The 21137-nt window shown below is 39.4% G+C and overlaps 1 protein-coding gene across 1 annotated transcript in view; it reads left to right on the forward strand.

Annotated features, from left to right (window-relative positions):
* Window positions 1-21137, forward strand: part of SNX31 (sorting nexin 31) — a 553376-nt gene that overhangs the window by 352167 nt on the left and 180072 nt on the right. Inside the window, exons 8-9 of the mRNA XM_044073704.1 lie at window positions 449-652; window positions 13555-13665. Of these exons, the coding sequence (XP_043929639.1) occupies window positions 449-652; window positions 13555-13665 (315 nt within the window). The remainder of the gene's footprint in view (window positions 1-448; window positions 653-13554; window positions 13666-21137) is intronic.

Raw genomic sequence — 21137 nt, forward strand, 5'->3', positions numbered from 1 at the left:
AATGCACAGAGAACCTCAGACTTGAGCCTAGTTTATTTATGTGCACAGAGCAGTGTAATACTTGGTGTCTGCCAGTACCATAAAAATACACTTGGGTATCATCTTCCTTTCATCTGCTTGTATAGTCTAGTTAACAGATACATTTTTGTAGCTCAGAAAGACAGTGATGTACACTAATACAGTACTTATTTGTGTCTTCTATTTTTTCATTACTAATGGAGAGCATAACCATGTTCTCTAGGCACCACACTATGCTTTGCAGTGGTTAACTACATACAGATAAATCTTTCTAAATGTTATGCAGTAACCTGTAATCTCACAAGCTTTGCTTGCATCATAAAATGTTAAGTAGACTGCTTGGCCATATAGTGTTTCTGGGTTAATGATAAGCTGTTGCATTCTGATTTTTTAAACATGTTTCATTATTTATTGTCTTAAATTTTTATAGTATTTAAAGGTGATGCAACAGGTGGAGTATTATGGTTGTATGCAGTTTGACACCTGTGTATACAAGAACCAGATGGTAGACCATCCTGCAGTTGTTCGAGTGGGTAAGGATGTAATAAACTGCAACATCCGATTGCCTAATAACCAGTTAGAAGAGATTGATTTCACCATACGCAGAATGAAATGCTGGCGGATTAGATTGATGGTAAGTGTCTTAATTTTAATTGCTTAAAAAATCTTCTTAAATAACTGCCTTGAAAAGTTTCTGTAAACAAGCTGAATAAAAGCTGGGACATGGCACTCCTGTTCCACTTGGCATTGCTAACTTTGCATATGTTGTTCCAAATCTGAGATGTTATATTGCGTAGTGCTTTCTTTTATAGGATTGATATCATTAGGCTAGGAATCTAGCCAATGGGAGCAGTCAGAACTCCATACTGTGTACATATGTTTCATCTTACAGGGGAACACACATTAATAGTTCCGTTCCAATATCAATAGTTTATAATATGGTACAAATACAAGATATGATCTATGCAATTGCTAGAATGTCTGAAATTCAGTTTCAGTAGGATGTTTTTCAAATATTGTTGATTTTGAAATATAATGTTTTAATTACCACATTTAATCAGTCACTAAATATAATTTTATCATTTGCTTCATTATGTCACACAGAATGTATAGTTACCTAAAGGGCGCTTTAATGCATGCTAAGAGAATAACTTCAGACCCTGCACAGTTTGATTGTGGATGCTTAAAAGACTTTCCTGATAAAAATGCAACTTAAAACTACTAAATAAAACATTCTGTGCATCATCAGCCACAATCTTTACAGCTGGCGTCAAGGCTGTATGTCTTTGGAGTCTCCGAATCTGGAATTTCTTGCGCTCTGCAGCCTCTCGGCTGCTGTGTATTGCTTTGGTCTGTGCTAGTATTTTTCTTGAATCACTTGCTTCGGTTTCTGCTAGCATCTGTATCACTTGATTCTCTACTGCATTACTATAGCTGCTTTCACCACCTTCCCTCAGCTTCATCTCTTACTTTGCAACCCTCCCATCCACATTGGGCACTCTTGATCTCTAGAATAGTGACAAACTGATTGTCTTTACCCTTTGCTAAATATTCTCTTATTTTGATATTGCTTTACCTAATTTGATCCCTGAAAGATATGCTGCACTTTTGTTTGTTAAAAAAACAAAAAGCACTGTGGTGGCGAAGGAACTGGATGCTGCCAAAACGTTTCTAATAAACGGCTTTATTTACACAATACATATAAAATCCAAAAAGATAAGCTCTTTTATCCAAATAGATAAGCTCTTTTATCCAAATAATATTGAACTTCTTCAGATAAATGCAAAAACAGAAGAACACTTAAATACCATTAGGTTAGATGTGATTGGTTCAAACAGACAGCGCCCACCTCCCCTTGTTAAATCTTAAAATAAAAAATGCATTCATTCTCGCATATGTCCCCGGTATTGCACCTAGTTCAATTCATAGCACCCAACTAAAATCATGCTGGAAATACTGCAGAAGCACAAATAATTAGAAATAGCAATGTCTAAAACCAACAGAGTCTGAACATTTTCTAATTGCTGTCACTAAATTCAAACACTAAAACTGTGTAAAAATAACCCTAAAAATATATGTTCTAAATTGTGGATCCATGAAAATGGAATGTAAATTAAATAAGTTGTGTACATGGGTAAATATATGTATGTATATATGAATGTACTTGTTTCTTATTATAAAAAGGAACAAAGAAAATAAAATAGAAAATGCTAAAAAAAAAAAAAAAAGAAATGTATTAGCATAACAAGGTATGTTAAAATATATAAAAAGGCACCCCAGGTAAAAACATAGATATTTTAAAATGAATAAATCATTATTAAATACAGTTAAGAAATGTTTAAACTACAATCCGGTCACCACCTGGGTATTCAATTCCTAAGGTTACTTTATTTGGCCCATGCTTTCACTTTCAGTAGGCATGTAATGGAACATAAATCATAAATACCCAGCCAGCTGTATGCATTCAACAAAATCTGCCACATTAATTCCCTTTTCTCTAAATATAGTGTCCAAAGTCCACCATGGAAAATATCAATTACCGTGTATTTAAATCAGTGCTCTGGGAAGTCATGAATGTGTTTAGCCAAGGCATTGTTCAAATAATTTTTCCTAATGCTATATTCATGTTCATAAATTCATCCCCTCAGTCTACGTTCTGTCTTGCACACACAGAAACATGGGCGGTTAGCGCATAAGGCAATATGTACTACCCCTTTGGATTCACAATTAAATATGTCCTGGAGTTTATATTTGGTCTCCCTTATATTAAAAGAACTACCTATGTGGATATGTTTACAATAATTAAAGAACCCACATTTTTCATCTCTGGCGAGGGGTTCTTTTTATAATTCTAACCTTCTCTAACATATATCCTTAAAATTGGTCCCCCTACAGAAAACAATCACTGGTTGGTCACCAGCTCTATTCCTAACACACAGATAATCCCCTAGAATGGGCCAGTTTTTTATGCAAAATCCACTTTAAGATTATATAATCATTATTATATGGCGTTATAAAAGTTACTGCAAACTTTTTATTCATATTGATGCTAAGTTGGCCTACGTTATTGGCCTCAGTGCTGGTTGACAAGACCTTATTAGGATTAACATGCTAGTGTACGTTGCCCAAAATTGGTTTAAAATGTCCATTACTCCTCTTAGTCTGTACCTCCTCCACCAGTTTGTCCAATAGGTCAGCTGGGTATCCCCTTGTCCTAAACATGTCTGCCAGTAACATACATTCTTCCCAAAACTGGTTATCTAGAGAAACCATTCTAGCTGCCTTCACTAACTGACCTTTAACCTCTGATTTCTTCTGGTGGTAAGGATGGAAAGTGGTAAATTGGAGGAAGGTGTTTGAATATGTACTTTTCTGTAGATCTGGGAAATATATTTATTATTTATTTTATCTTTTACTAAATACATCAAAATATGAAATTTTGTCTGGATCACATTTGTGTGTAAATGTTAAGTCAGTTATATTGTCAATGTAACTAATAAAATCATCTAACTCATCCAACCATCCCTTCCAGATAATACAAATGCCATTCAGAAAGCGGACATAAAAACAAACAAAATCTTTAAATTTACTATTAAATGCATACTTGTGCTTCCAATAAGCCATGACCATATTTGCAGACACTGCACCACAAAGGGAACCCGTAGCTACCCCACTTTTTTGAAGGTAGTATTTGCCTTCAGACTATATATAGTTATTACTCAATACCAATTCTGATAGTTCTTCATATGGATTTAAGTTCTCCTGTGGGACCCCCTTTATTTGCAAAAATTCAATCACCCATTGAATTCCAATTATTTGGGGAATGACTCTGTAGAGATCCTTCATGTCAATAGTAAAAATAATGTCCTCAGGATACAAGTCTTAATTCATTTATCAACTCCAAAAACCTCTAGGACTCCTTTTAAATTTATTTCTCGTCTCCCAACATTTTCTTAAGTTCAGTATCAAGGAATTTGGTACAGGCTGAAGTAATATAATTGCACCCATCTACTATGGAATGTATCAGTGGTCTTTCCAAACTTTTATGTATTTTAGGGACCCCAAAGTGTAACAGGTGCAGTTATGTTCAAATAGTTATATAAATCCAAATTTATTTGTTGCTCAGTGAACATATTAAGTTGCTGGTGGATCTTACAGTATGCTCAAAAAAAAAAAAAAAAAAAACGTCTAGCACATATGACAGTGTGTGCAAATCCTTTATTTCAAGAGAATGTTGCAACAACAATTAAAACACCAGTATATCTGTTTCAACAAAGCCTTCTTCAGTGTTGGTTACACAAACACACACAACCTTCATCTCTTTGTATGTAAACCCCTTCCAGTAAAACAATTAGTACATAGGTTCATAGGTTGATACTAGGCTATCTGCCCTAGGGCATTTATAAGCCTAGCCAGAGTGTGTTTGGCTTTCGTCACCCTTTTAGATTAGTTGACTGTGCCTCTGTATAGTAGGGCACAAAAGGTAGCCCTTTTAAGGTTAGTTTACTGTACCTCTGTCAAGCAGGGACACAGAAGAGATCCCAGGGGTAAACTTATGATCTCCCATCCACTCATCAAGATTTCTCTTGAAGAGGGTCAGTGGGGGGCTCTGCCTAACATGGATTGGGATTTTGTTCCAGAGTGAGGGGAGCCTCTGGGATATGAATCTGTCCCTCCAGCATGTCCTATTTATTTCTGTGCTCAGGTTCAAGTCCCTGGAGCGTGTAGCTCTAAGGGATTTGGATTTCCTGAGGTGAAGTATGTCCATTAATTCTGGGTTGGACATGGCTTTATACGTCAGACACAGAACGACTCTGAGTAGGCGGTACGCAACTGAGTAGAGCTGGAGTTTCTTTAGCCGAACTGCATAGGGCATCTTTTTGAGCCCCTTGATCCTCTTGGTGAGGTACTTTTAGGGTCTTTCCAGTTGCTGCAGGTGTCGGATAAGGTACATCCCAAAAGGGGCATTGTACTCAATTATGGGCCTGATAAGTGATGAGTAGAGGGGCACAATGACCTCTCTTGATCTAGATGTGAATCCTTTCATGATAAGGTGGGCTATATAGAAGGTCTTTCTAACCACTTTGGCAACGTGATTGTCAAAGGAGAGATTGCTATCTACTTGGGTCCCCAAGTCCCTAATTACTTCTTCTGTACTTAATGGATTACCACCTATGTGGTAATTTGTGGGCACTTTGTTTTTCCCAAAGGGGATAGCTATGCACTTTTTGGCATTTAACTTTAGGCCATGGCTCTGGCACCAGTTATCCGTCTCTGAGAGACCCTTTTGGAGGATGCTTGTGTCAGCTGGAGAGTCGATTTCAGCACCCAGTTTGCAGTCATCTGTGAACTTTGTCAGCCACAGTCCACCCGTGTTAGCCTGTACCTCAGAGAAATATATACCGAACAAGAGAGGTCCCAGGACTGAGCCTTGTGGGAAGCCACTTGTAACTGGTTTAGAGTCTGACATGGCACCTGCTATTCTGACCATGTGGGTTCTATCCCTGAGCCAGTTTGCAACCCATCTTGTGACATAGGGGTTGATATTTAAGCTGGTGAGCTTATTTATGATGCCTGAGTGGGGTATTGTGTCGAAGGCTTTTGCGAGGTCCAGGTAGGCTGTGTGGACTACCTTCCCTTCATCTATGGCTTTGGTAACTGTTTCAAAGAAGTCGACCAGGTTCAAGAGGCAAGATCTGCCCTTAACAAAGCTGAATTATGTAGGATCCAGTGTCTGGAGGTTCCCAATGTCTTTGTTTATGATTTCCATGATGATACGCTCCATAGCTTTGCAGACCAGGCTTATAGGGCAATAGTTTCCGGGGTCTGTTGTGGCACCACCTTTGTGGAGCGAGACCACTGTTGCTGTACGCCATTCCTTGGGTACATACCCTGTAGTAAGGCTGAGATTGAACAGTGACTTTATATGAGTGTTTAGTTCTTCTTGGAGGTCATGTAACACGCAGCCCGGGACACCGTCTGGTCCCATTGATGCTGTGTTTTTTGCTTTGGAGAGAGCAGCTCTTACCTGTGCATCTGTAATCTCAGGAAGGCTACACTCTGTTGGGATAGACATTTGTTCTTTTGGGAGGGAAGGGGGGGATAAGTTTGCACTGAACCTTTCTGCCAGGATGTTGGTAATGTCTGTGGGTTCAGTGTATTTTTTGCCATTTTGCACTAACTCAGAGCATATCTGGGAGTTGCCTCCCAGGTTTCTGACATAACTAAAGAAGAACTTGTGATTATCTTTAGTGTCTTGTGCAATTTTTCTTTCGAAGCTGGCCTTAGATGATTTTATGAGGGATCGTAGTTTTTTGCTAGTACTGATCAGAGACTCCTTCCCTTTTTGGGATTTTGCTCTATCATGTAGCAGCCTTCCTCCTTCTGTTGTATAGCTTATTTATGGCCGGGGTCTACCAGACAGGTCTCCTGCCTTTGGAGGAGTGAGTCTTGGTTTTATTTGGGATAGCATGTGCCATGCATTCCTGTAGGTGTTCATAGAATGCTTTTGTAAAGGATTCTGCATTTTGGGCCGTATTTTCCACTGGCCCGGGGGCTTTGAAGGATTCCAGCTCGGTTTTGAGAAGTGTGAAGTTTGCTTTTGAGAAGTTCTTCACGGTGGTTTCCTTGGCTAGGGGTGTGGACAGAATATGGATGTCCAATGAGATTAGTTTATGGTCTGATCTTACCAATGAGGGGTATACCTCTGGTGTGGAACATAGAGACCCCGTGTTGGTGATGACCAGATCCAAAATGTTTTCCCCTCTTGTGGGAGTAGTGACCAGTTGTTCCATAGCATTTGAGTTTATAAATTCTAGGAACCGTTGGGCGAGGGTGTTTGGGCTGGAGTAGTTTTCCCAATCAATGTTTGGGTTGTTGAAGTCACCCAATATAATGGTGTTTGGAGAGACCTTCATATTTTCCAGTGTTCTGAGGAAAGCCGACTGAGATTCCTGTGTTTGGGAGGGTGGTCTGTAGCAGGCTACAAACTGAAAGGCAGTTTTGCCCACTGTTTGTTGCACATGGATGGTCTCTGATGCTTTGTGCAGTGCCACTAACCTGAGGTGTGGGTATCTTTGATAAATATGGATACTCCCCCTCCTTTTGTGGTTCAGTCCGAGTTTTGAGGCCAGAAAGCATGGTATGAAGTATAACCTGTTAGTGCTGGGGTGCTCTCGAGAGCTTTGAACCAGGTTTCTGTTACTGCACAGATATCGATATTCTCCATACTGAGGAGAGTCTCAAGTGCGTGCATCTTGAGGTTTAGAGCAGCATTACCCTTAGTTTTTTTTTCTTTGTGTTGTCTATGGAGGTGGGTTTGTCTTTTGAGCCTTGCCTAAAAAAGGCACTATGGGGGAGGCAAGAGCCTTTGCCAATATTCAAAAACCCAGGGGTGACAGGTGCAAGCCGTCCCTAGCGAAGCAACGTGGCTTGTCGAGCATGTCATCCCAGGCTGACAAACACTGGATCCCGTTTGAATGACACTAATACTTTAGCCAATTGTTAAAATTGATAATTTTGTCTTTATACTGTGGCGTCATTCTTGATGAGGGTAAGATGCTACTCAAGGTCAGGGTCATACCAGCCTGGACTACATGATCAAAGAGCTCCTCTGTCTTTTTTCATGTAGTCCAGGGAGGTATGTCTCAGGTCATTCACACCAGCATGGACAATGACTGAGTCATATTTGTACTTGCTTTGGAGTGACCTGAGTGCTTGTGTTATGTGGCGGATCCTGGCACCAGACAGGCAGCTTACAGTGACCTTCTCCTTGTTCAGCCTGGTGAGTGGGATGTCAGTGTGTCTGACAATAGTCACCTATTACAAGTGTATTATGTGTATTGTTTAGCCTTAAGGGCTGTGACTGTGTGGCACACTGACTTTGTGAGCTATGTGGGTATTGTTTCGTGGTAGGGGTTGCTTGGATATCTGCTTTGGAGGTCTCTGCTGCTTAGGCAGATTTTTATTTAGGGCCTACGAGTATGTTTTTGTGTGTTTGTGTTTGGTTTGCTGATGCGAATGACATGTCATTGAGGCCAGGAGAAAACAATGTCCCTAGTTTAAGTATCCAATTACGTTCTTTTTTTATCCAGCAAACTATGCCAGCCCATTTTATTACAACTACTAATACTTATTCGGTCAATTATTGTAAATCTGTATTTAGCTGTAGAATGTACAATCACATTTTATATAAAGCATTAGACATGCATTTATTTTGCACATCACTCAAATGTTCATATATCCAAGATTTAAATTGTCTCGAAGTTTGTCGGGTTTGTCGAGTTTCTTCGGGTTAGAATGATTTGCTTATCTAATGTTGAGATGCATAAACAAAGTGAAGAACTTACGGAAAGGTTTTGTGCAAGGAAATATTAACCAACTATAATACAGTGGGCCCGTGATTATGCTTGTTCAGTTGATAGAAATACTTTATTAACATACAATACTCAGAAAAAAAATGAAACATATGTTCATTTGGTCACCAGTTATGGGAGTAACACCAAATTATTTTGTGAATTAGTGCATCAACATTGGGGGACACTTATGTTGAATGATAAGATGGCACAATTGTTACTACCAAGATGTAGATTTACCTATTGGAGGGGTAAAACTATAGGAAATTATTTGAATCATTTTAAAAGGAATGTCTATAAGGGTGGTAGCAAACAATTGTCCTTGGAAGGTAGGTCATTTGTTGCATGTTTCCCTTGTAGAAACTGCTCAGCATGTAAATTTGTAGTTAAAACTAAAGAATTTCCATCTGCTAACATCCCTTGTGTTTTTGATATTTGGTGTTTTGCTAACTGTGTATTAGAATGGGTAATATATTTGGTAGAATGTTCGAGTAAAGCATTTTATGTGAGACAAACTTTGAGACAATTTAAATCACAGGTATATGAACATTTGAGTGATGTGTGAAATAAATGTATGTCCAGTGTTTTATATAAAATGTGATTTTACAATCTACAGGTAAATACAGATTTACAATAATTAACTGAATAAATATTAGTAGTTGTAATAAAATGGAGTGGCATAGTTTGCTGGATAAAAAAGAACGCAACTGGATAATTAAACTGGGGGCATTGTTTTCTCCTGGCCTCAATGACATGTACTAATTGTTTTATTGAAGTGGGTTTATATACAAAGAGATGAAGGGTATGTGTGTGTTTGTGTAACCAGCACTTAATAAAGCTTTGCCCAAACTGGTATGCTGGTATTTTAATTGTTGCATCATTCGCTTTAAATAAAGGATTTTCACACTGCCATTTGTGCTGGTCGATTTTTCTTTTTAAGTCTACTAATTTGGCCATGCACAGTTGGTGTACTTCTTTCCCCTTTTGGTTTGGATCTTACAGTATGCCCCATTCAGTTCATTTCTACTTACTACTTCATAAGTGCCTGTATCCAAAATCTCTTCTGTCAATGTATTCCTGTATGTCCATAATAACCATGCCCCCTTGTCTGGCTTCATAATTCTAATACGTTGGTATCTAAGGAAATTTAAAATTAATCTTCATCATTTAATTTAGAGTTGTACTCCTGTTACTTATGCTTATTACAACTCAACATTCTCCTAATGTCCAACTCTCATACCTTTTCAAATAAGTGAAGAACCGGATGGAGGGGTGGTTTATAGATACTTGCTATCCTAAAGTCATTGTTCTTGTTAGATGACAAACCCTCACTATATAGTAGTCTATACAAAAGTCATCCCTTTAGATAAAAAGTCTGCCACTGAAGCATCAGTTGGAGTATTGGAAAAGTTATATGCTTTAGAATACTCTGCATTAAGAATTACAGTACAAGTGATTGGAGTTGGTAATTAGTCCACCCTATTAAGAAAATAAGCCACCACTGCAGTTATTTCACCCAGTTCTGGTATCTCCGTTGTGGTTGGTTCTGGTAAGGGGGCTGGGCTCCCTGATGCGGACTCCATTAGTTCCCACTCGTGGGTGTGTGAAAATCCTAAAAAATGAATTGGTTATTCTGCAATCGGCTGTTAGCCCTTTGCTTATTTCTCTCAGATCTTATTAATGGCAGAAATTTGTGCTGGTTCGATAATGCAATAGAGTTGGTAAGCTGCTCTTGATTGTGGTCTGCACTGTACTATGTCTGGGACCTGTGCATTACTATTAGTTGAGTAATTATTTGGTCACTGGTACCGCCTACCCCATACTTGTAAATGGGGTTGCTTGGAATAGACTGTACCATTAGTGTAGTCGGTAATGTCCCTATTCAGTTTCCTAAGCTTAATTGCATTCAACTGCTATATATGACACGTAACACTGTTATAAATCTGCAAATGTTCATACTTAAATTGCTCATATTGTAAGTCCCACCTAATAAGGCCATCCAAGTTCAGTACCAAGTCTCTCTAAAGCATATTGATTGTGTTTCATTAATACCTCCAAACATTTGCATCTGTGTCTATCAAAGAGCTTAATCAAATCGAAATATAATGGTGAGTTCTCCTCAAGCCTTGTTGGGTACTGCCAGAGTCTCAGGCCTTTAGGTATTACTTTATTTTTGATGCACTCATGAAAATAAATATTTTCTAATTGTAATTTTTTATATTTTAAGAGATTATAGTCAAATTCACTAAGCTTTTTTTCATTTTTATGTTCGCTTTCTGGATGATGATTGTATTATCTGGAAGGGGAAGGTTGGATGAGTTAGATGATTTTATCAATTATGTAGGCAATACTACTGATTTTTTAAGATGTATACATGAATTTAATCAAGATAAAATATATTTAGATGTATAATTAGTAAAAGATTAAATAAATAATAGATATACAGTATTTCCCAGATCTACAGGAAATGTACATATTTAGACATCTTCCTCCACTTTACCAGTTCCCATCTTTACCACTAGAAGAAATCACTGGTTAAAGGTCAATTAGTGAGGGAAGCTAGAATGGTTTCCCCAGATAACCAGTTTTTGGAAGAATTTATGTTATTGGCAGACATGTTTAGGAAGAGGTGATACTTAGCTGACCTATTGGACGAATTGGTGGAGGAGGTACAGACTAAGAGAAGTAATGGACATTTTAAACCAATTTTGCATAACCTACATGAGCGTGTTAGTCCTAATAAGGACTTATCAACCAACATTGAGGCCAATAACTTAGGCATACAATCTGGCCCATTCTAGGGGATGATCTGTGTATTAGGAAGGGTTCCTGTCAGAGTGTCGAAATTGCAGAAAATCGAACCTCTGATCATCAAGGACCTCATCGAGGACCAGAGGATCGAAGTTCTGTAATAGTGAACTCAAAGTAAAATGTGAAAACTTCTTATTTCATGTTTTTGCAGGAGGGAAAGCCCCTCCTCCACCCCCCACAAGCCCACCTACTAAAATATACCTACTCCAAGGTCACACTACAGTGAAGAGAATGGCACGGAATGGGAAATTTACCATTCTCTTCACGGTAGTGCAGTCTCAGAGTTGGTACATTTAAGTAGCAAGGGGTGTGGGGGGTTGCAGGCAAAAACTTACAAGCAGAGTTTTTGTCTTTTTTTTTAATTTAGTCTACTTTCATGTTAAATGTTGTAGAACATTGATCCTCGATTATGTCTGGTTCGATGTTCTGCAACTTTGAGCATTTTAAGTAGACCCATTAGGAATAAAGTCGGTGACCAACTAGTGGTCGTTTTCCGTAGGGAGCCCAATTCTAAGGATATGTTAGAGAAAGTTAGAAATACAAAGAGATCCCCCCTTCCAGAGATGAAAAAAAAAATGGGTTCTGCAATTATTGTAAACATGTCCACACAGGTAGTTCTTTTAATTAAGGGGGACCAAATATAAACTCCAGGACAGATTTAACTGTGAATCCATATGGGTAGTATATATTGCCTTATGAACCAACTGCTCCTGTTTCTATGTGGGCAAGACAGAACGTAGACTGAGGGAATGAATTTATGAACATGAATATAGCATTAAGAAAAATAAGTTAAAAAATGCCTTGGCTAAACACATTTGTGAATTCCCAGGGCACTGATTTAAATAGCAATTAATAGTGTCACTTCCAACTTTTAGGGTGGACCTTGGACACACACACACACACACACACACACACACACACACACACACACACACATATATAATATATATATATAGAGAGAGAGAGAGAAGAGGGAATTCACATGGTAGATTTTGTTGAATGCATACAATTGGCAGAGTATTAATAATTTATGTTCTATTGCATGCCTACTGAAACTGAAAGCATGGGCCACATAAAGTAACCTTAGGAATGAAAACCCCAGGTGTGAACAGATTGTACTTTAAACATTTCTTAACTGTCTTTAATAATGATTTACTCATTTTAAAGTACTGATGTTTTTATCTTGGGTTGCCTTTTTATACATATATACATATTTTATATATTTTAACAATCATTATGCTAATAATACATATCTTCTTTCTTATTTTCTATTTTATTTCCTTTGTTCATTTTTTTAAAAAAAGACACATATATTCATATATATATATATATATATATATATATATATATACTTATATGAACAATTTATTTTATTTAACATTCCATTTTCATGGATCCACAATTTCGAACAGATAATTTTAAGATTATTTATACACAGTTTTAGCCTTTCAATTTTGTGACAGTAATTAGCAAATGTTCAGACTCCATTGGTTTTAGACATTATTTCTAATTCTTTGTGCTCCTGCAGTATTTCAAGCATGATTTTAGTTGGGTGCTACAAATTGAACTAGGTGTAATACTGGGGACATATGCAAGAATGAGTGTATTTATATTTTAAGATTTAACAAGGGGAGGTGGGCATCGTCTGTTTGAGCCAATCACGTCTAACATAATGGTATTTGAAAATGTTTTTCTGTTTTTGCATTTATCTGAAGAAGTTCAAAGTTTGTGCGAAAGTGCTTATCTTTTTGGATTTTATATGTATTATATAAATAAACTTGTTTATTAGAAACTTTTTTGGTGGCATCCAGTTCCTTTTGTTCTTTTAGCAGTGTTTTATCTTTGTGCACTTCTTGGTATGTCTTTTGTGTATTATTGTCATCTATATGCTGTTTGCCCCAGGTTGTAGCTAATCCTAGTCCAATCCAATCAGCGTGTTTACCCCATTCACATTTAAGTACATAAGTAAATAACTATAGTTTGGTTTTTCCAAATGATTATTAAGAAGAGGTGGATTAAACTATTGCTAGCACTGATTTATCAATTTCCAAATTGTGCTTTATTTATTTTTTACATGCTAATTTGAAATTTAACAAGTTAATAACTTTTGGTGTTTACAGTTGTGCATTATTAGCTTTTTGTGTGTGGTTGCATGTATTTGTGTGCATATAATAATTTTATACAAATTATGCATCATTCAGTTAAGTACATGTCATATATGTGCAGTTGAGTAAACACATGCTGCGTAAGTGAGTAGTTGAGAGGGCTTCTCTATATCTTGTTTAATTTCTAGCTTACAGTACACTTTAGTTTATGCTTGGGCTATTTTTTATTTTTGCTTTTCTATGTAAATGTTTTCCATTAATTGCAGGGTGAGTTTCTAAATGGTCAGAATAAGGATGCAGTGCACAACATGGAAGTGAGTTTTGAATACTGTAATGCTAATAACTCGTGGACATGGATCACATTTTACACAGACCAGGTAAACAAAACATCATGTGTTTAACTATAACTGTATATTAATTACACACATTCTTTATTAAGATAATTGTCTAAGATTCCGGTTTCTACTATGGTTGAACTTATTCCTCAATCGTACCCAGGGCTTGCTTTATACAGTCTAGGAGGGTGTCTGCACTGTCTCCTGAAGAAGCAGATAACTGCATTGTAATAGCTTCCACTGAGAGTGTAATGACATTGACCCCATAAATGTGGATAACTGCACTGGGCTTCTAGATACAGCTTGACAGTGTATCTGCACTACCCCCTGAGCATATGAACACCTGTTCAAAGCTTGCTAGACCTCATCTGATGGGACATGTCTGTGTTGTCTTAGCATGTGGCTGTGTGTGTCACGTCAGCATCTGGAGCAGTACACAGTAATGATACCAAGGTACTCACATTTCCAAAATGACTATACTGTCACCCCACCCTCCACCATCAGATGTGTGTATTGGCAATGACTGATGTATTATTGCTTGTGATGATGATGATGACTGTTGCAGAGTGCTTTGTTATTCTCATCGTGACACGGAACAGTGAATGTATGTAGTCATGGTAATTCTAGTCGAAGACCAGTGTTTCTGTAGCAACAGGCAAATTGCTGTGTGCTAAAGAAGGGGTGGGGTAGAGCCATTGTCTTATGTGGTGTTGCAGTTAACATCATTAAGTGGTCCATTCTAGTTAGTTTTTCTTCCTCAGCATTGCAAAAAAAAAAAAAAAAAAAAAAAAAAACTCTCCTCAACTGCACACACACAAGTTCTTCCCTCTTGACTGTCATCCTTCAAGAGAGCTGGTAACTTTGCTACGGCACACCAAAAGGATTCCTTGCCCTGGACAAGAAGGGCCCAGTTATCACAAGGGATGTTGGATTATGCGTACTCATGTGCAGTGAGGCTGTTTTTAGTATTTCTTGGCTTCATTTTCACTGCATTTTCATGTATAGTCCCAATTTCATATACTTCTTGCACTTCAGTAATGCTTTTGATGCTTTTAAAACTGTTCTGCACACAACAGTTCATTTACACAGCACACATTAGTGGCATTTTCCAATGTTAAATCAGTTTGTCATAGGTAAGTACTAGGCTATTGGCCCAAGGGTCTAAGTAAGCCTAGCCAACAAGGTTCCCTGGCTTACGCCACACAAGAAAGTTATTTCCTGTGCTACTGTTGAGCAGAGCCACAGAAGTGATCCCCGGGGTGTATTTCCTATTTCCCATCCACTCATGAAGATTTTTCTTGAAGAGTGCTAATGAGGAACTTTGCTTGACATAGATGGGTAGCTTGTTCCAGAGCATGGGAAGTCACTGGCAAAGGAATCTATCCCTCCAGCATGTCCCCTTTATTGTGGTGAAAAGGTTTAGATCCCTAGAGCATGTAGCTTGGAAGGATTGAGATTTCTTTAGGTGTGGCATGTCCAACAGCTCTGGGTTTGACATAGCTTTATATGTTAGGCAGAGATCACCTCGGAGTAGACGATGTGCTACGGACTAAAGCTGGAGTTTTTTGAGATGGTCAGTGTAGGGCATCTGTTTGAGGCCAGTAATCCTCTTTGTGAGGTACTTCTGTGGCCTTTCCAGCTGCTGCAGATGTCTTGTGAGGTACATTCCAAAAGGGGCATTGTACTCTATAATGGGTCTAATGAGTGTCGAGTAGAGGGGAACAATGACCTCTTTTTTTTTTTTCCTGGATGAGAACCCTTTTGTGATGGGGTGTGCCATGTAGAAGGATTTCCTGACTACTGTGGTGATATGATTGTCAAAGTAGAGACTACTGTCCACCTGGGTCCCAAGGTGTCTTATCACACATTCGGCATTAAGTAGACTGCTGCCTATGTGGTAGTTCATGGGTACAGAGTTTTTACCAAAGGGGATGACAATGCATTTTTTGGCATTGAGCTTGAGGCCATCCCTCTGACACCAGGCATCTGTCTCAGTGAGGCCCTTCTGTAGGATGTCCACATCATTTGGGGACTCTACTATGGCTCCTAGTTTACAGTCATCTGTGAACTTCACTAGCCAAGGGCCTTCTGTGTTAGTTTGTACTTCAGAGAAGTAGATACCAAACAGGAGAAGTCCCAGGATTGAACCCTGTGGTACTCCACTTGTCACTGGTTTGAAGTCAAATTTGGAGTCTGCAACTTTTACAGTGTGGGGTTCTGTAAGTGAGCCAGTTGGCAGCCCATCTTGTGAAGTAGGGATTTATACCTAGTTTAGCAAGTTTAGCTATAATTCCAGAATGGGGGATGGTGTCGAAAGCCTTGGCGAGGTCACGATCGGCTGTGTGTGAACCACCTTACCATCGTCTTCGTCTTTGGTGACTGCCTCAAAGAAGTTGATCGGGTTCAGGAACATGATCTGCCTTTCACAAACCCGAACTGGGTGGGGTCCAGAGTTTGGAGGTTACCAATGTCTTTGTTTATGAGTTCCACGATGATATGTTCCATGGCCTTACATACTAGGCTCATACAGGCTAATAGGGCGATAGTTCCCGGGATCAGTGGTGACTTCCCCTTTGTGGAGTGGGATAACTGTTGCTGTGCACCATTCAGTGGGCACAAAGCCTGACATGAGGCTATGATTGAACATGGTGCTTAGGTGGGGAGCCAGTTCATTCTGAAGTTCATGTAAAATGCAGCCTGTGATGTTGTTTGGTCCCATGGATGCTGTGTTGGCTTTAGAGAGTGCAGCTTTTACCTGCGTAGTTGTGATTACAGGGACTCTGCATTCTTCCTGTATAGATAGGTTCAGTGCTAACTTTACCCCCCCCCTCACCCCCTAAAGTGCCCATATCTGCCAGGATGCTGGCAATATCAGTTGGTTCTGTAATTTTCATGCCGTTGTGCTGCAACTCAGAGCAGATCTGGGTGGGCCATTGAGATTATTGACATAGCTATAGAATGTTTTGCAGTTGTCCCTAGAATCAGTGATAATTCTGTTTTCGCAGCTAACTTTGGAGGATCTCATAAGGGATCTCAGCTACTTACTGAAGCTGACCAGGGAGCTCCTCCACTCATAGGATTTTACTCTTTTGCAACAGTTTCTTCCTTCTGTTGTAGAGTTTGTTTATGGCAGGGGACCACCAGATTGGCTTCCTTTTTTTGGAGGATAGCGTCTTGGTTCTGTTTGGGATACCACGATCCATGCTCTTGTATAAGTGCTTATAGAGTGCATTTGTGTAGGATTCAGCAGTTGTAACTGTATTGTCCATCTGCATGGGTGCCATGAAGTTCACCACTTCTGTCTTAAGAAGCATGAAGTTGGCTTTGGAGAAATGTTTTACTGTTTGTCTAAGTAATCTTTCCCTTAACTGATAATTTCTGATTCTACAAACTATTCTGTCTCTTATCATTGATTCATCCAAGTCACCAAATTCATAATCTTGTGCTTTATGTTTGAAGTCAGTGATATAAATGTCTGTAGTCTCCTAAAAAATAAATGTTTCTGAAATGGTACATTTTCTTTAGCTTGCAGTGTGCCTGAAATGTACTTTTTTAAATATTGTGAGTTTGGCTTTCTATTTGTTTAAAAGTAAATGTTATAAATAACACAGTGGCCACCTTACCTGTCATGAAGAAACATGGCATGTAGGACTCTTAGTGGCTTCTCCTAAAGGCCACTCAAAGCTCAAAATGTTGAATCCAGAACTTCCAGTTTTCAGAGAGGTTCCCCTGCAACTTCAGAGATGTTTGTAGATGTGTGAGAATTATAAACACTAAAGAAATAAAGTTAAAATACAATATTGGTTCGGTGGAGCTTGAAAATTAGCTATTTTTAGTAAGTGATATTCCAAATGACTGTGTAGTGAAAACAAACATTTTTTGCATTAATGACAGAATATACAAAGTAAAGAAATAAATGTTAAAGTAAGGACAATGGATTGTTTGCTGATACAAGTCTCAGCCCCTCGCTGGCTGCCATCCATCCATCAGCCCCCTTCCAGCAACTGACCCATTTGATGTTAATCACATTGATCACTGCAGTAGGAACCTATGATATATGGGTTATATTCTGCCAAGGATATAACAGAAAGCTTCAGGGCACGTTTCACACACCTAAACCATCAGTCAGCTCAAGGTGAGCTGACTGAAAACACAGGGTTGGGTGCCAAGCCCTCCAGAGCTTTTCTGCTGCTGAAAAGTACACTCTTATGCGGGCTTTAGAGGATCAATGGTTGGCTGGTGCTTTTCCATTGCTGGAAGATAAGTTGCCTTTGGGGAAAACTTTTCCACATTAATAAATTGTTTTATTGTACTTCCATGTTTAGAAGTATATGTTTTAATAGACTGTTGCAAGACTTAACTGTACTTTTCAAATGAGAGAGCAATTTTTCCAGTCAGTTTAAAGAGTTTTTTAAAGTAAATAAAAAACATATTTTATATTGAGAACTTGTTTTATTTTACATTTTGGGGCTAGCAAAGTGTCTTAAAGTGATTTTAACTGTGTTTTATGAGTAAAAGTGACTTTTAAAGACTTTGTCTTAACCAAAAAAAAAGGCACCATTTCCAGCTTGGCAGTGGAACAAACTATGAGTCCCACAGTCAGTCATTCTTCCAGTCACAAAAGAAAAAGTTAAACAGCCTTTTCCACCACAGAAGGCTAACCGTTTGTCTATGCTGCAGCTCGGTGACTCTGCTTTGGCCATAGCTTGATCCCACTCTTCATTTCTTAAGTTACTGGAAAATATTAAGGTACAATCCAATACCTTAATTATGGGCGATTTCAGCTACCCCACCAACTGTAAAAACTACTCCCATACCAACTCATTCACTCAGCGTTTTCTGGAATTCATAAATTCTAGCACCGTGGATCAGCTTGTCCACACCCCCACCAAGGGCAGCAATTCTGGACCTGGTCATTACCAATATGGGTAACCGGTGTTCCATGCCAGAGGTCAACTCCTCGCTGGTCAGATCTGACCCCAAGCTAATCACCCTAGACATCCATATCCCCCCCCCCATGCCATCCCCAACAGAACCAAAACACGGTCTTCCAAAAAAGGAAGCCAATCTGGTGGTCTCCTGCCATAAACAAACTCTACAACAGAATGAAGAAGCTGTTGCAAAGAGAGTAAAATCCCAAGATTGGAGGAACTCCCTGGTCAGCCTCAACAAGAAGCCGAGATCTCTCATAAAATCCTCCAAAGCCAGTTATGAAAATAAAATTGCCACTGATTCCAAAGACAACCACAAAGCATTCTACAGCTATGTCAAGAATTTCAAAGGCAACACTTAGATCTGCTCTGAGCTACTGCACAATGGCACTAAATATACAGAACCAACTGATATTGCCAACATCCTGGCAGATAGGTTCAGTGCTAACTGTTCAGTGCTAACTTTACCCCTCTCTTACCCTGCAAAGGGCCTATCTTAATACCAGAAGAATGCAAAGCCCCTGCAATCACGGATAAACAAGTAAAGACTGCACTCTCCAAAGCCAAGAATACAGCATCCATGGGACCAGACAACATCCCAGGCTGCGTACTGCATGAACTACAAAACGACCTGGCACCACACCTAAGTACCATGTTCAGTCATAGCTTCACCTCAGGCTATGTGCCTACTGAGTGGTGCACAGCGACAGTTATCCTGCTCCACAAAGGGGGGTGCCATCATGGACCCTGGAAACTACTGCCCCATTAGCCTGACGAGCCTGGTCTGCAAGGCCATGGAACGTATCATCTTGGAGCTTATAAACAAAGACATAGGTAACCTCCAAACCCTGGACCCCACTCAATTTGGATTTGTAAAAGGTAGATCATGTCTACTAAACCTGACTGACTTCTTTGAAGCAGTCACTAGAGCCATAGATGAGAGCAAGGTAGTGTACACAGACTATCTTGACCTTGCCAAGGCTTTCAATACCATCCCCCACTCTGGAATTTTAGATAAACTCACTAAACTGGGCATAAATCCCTATGTCACAAGATGGTTGGCCAAAATGGCTCACTGACAGAACCTACACAGTAAAAGTAACCGGCTCCAAGTCCGACTTCAGACCAGTGACTAGTGGAGTACCACAGGGTTCGGACCTGGGTCCTCTCCTGTTCGGCATCTACTTCTCTGAAGTACAGGCCAACATAGAAGGTCTTTGGCTAGCAAAGTTCACAGATGACTACAAACTAGGAGCCATAATAGAATCACCTAATAATGTAGACATTCTACAAAAGGGCCTCATGGAGACAGATGCATGGTGTCAAAGTCATGGCCTCAAGCTCAATGTCAAGAAGTGCATTGTCATCCCCTTTGGGAAAAACTCTGTACCTATGAACTACCACATAGGCGGTAGCTCACTAAACACTAAAGTGTGATAAGAGACCTCAGGACACAAGTGGACAGTAGTCTCTCCTTTGATAACCACATTGCCACAGTAGTCAGGAAATCCTTCTACGTGGCACACCTCATCACGGAAGGGTTCTCCTCTAGAAAAAAGGAGGTCATTGTTCCTCTCTACTTATCCCTCATCAGACCCATTATAGAGTACAATGCCCCATTTGACATGTATCTCACAAGACACCTACAACAATTGGAAAGTCCACAGAAATACCTCACTAAGAGGATTACTGGCCTCAAATAGATGCCATATGCAGACAGTCTCAAAAAAACTCCAGTTCTACTCGTCGCATATCGCCTACTCAGAGGCGATCCTCTGCCTAACATACAAAGCTATGTTAAACCCAGAGATATTGGACATGCTACACTTAAAGAAATCCCAATCTGTCTGAACCACATGATCCAGGGACCTAAACCTTGTCACTACAATAAACAGAACATGCTGGCAGGATAGATTCCTGTCCCACAGACTTCCCATACTCTGGAACAAACTACCCATTCATGTCAAGCAAAGCTCCTCATTGGCCCTCTTTAAGAAAAATCTGGATGGGAAATAGAAAATTCACCCTGGGGATCACTTCTGTGGCACTGCTTGAAAGGGGCACAGGAAAATTAATTTTCTTGGGTGGCAAAAGGCAGGTAACCTTTTTTGGCTAGGCTTATATAGGCCCTGGGGCCGATAGCCTAGTACCTACCTATGAACCTATAAACCTTAGACCATTTATCTTGTACCATGGATCCCTCGGTGTAGCACCTTACCCTACTATGGACCAGGGATCAGCCAAATCATCTGTGGCTGTTGAGGTCCCCTCAGTAAGCAAGGGAGAGCCACTCTTGTTAGCCCTGGTAGAGGGAATAGGGAAGGATTCTCTGTTTAATCAGAATATCGTGCAAATCCCTAATGGCATTAATAACACTATTGGCCCCATTTTTCCTGTCAAAAAGAAACCTAAAACTATGCATGTGTCTACTCCTCTTCAAATTTCATTAGACAAGAGTAGTTAACTAGGTATGGCTCCGGGTTTAATTCAGGCTTTTGATCCTACTAAGGTACTCTTTGGTAAAAGAAATATGGATACCTCTTTTCGTGAAGAGATTCAAGATTCTGAATCTGGACCAGAAGA

Source organism: Protopterus annectens, chromosome 6.part0 (genome assembly GCF_019279795.1).
Source record: "Protopterus annectens isolate FY-2018-M chromosome 6.part0, PAN1.0, whole genome shotgun sequence".
Classification (NCBI taxonomy): domain Eukaryota; kingdom Metazoa; phylum Chordata; order Ceratodontiformes; family Protopteridae; genus Protopterus; species Protopterus annectens.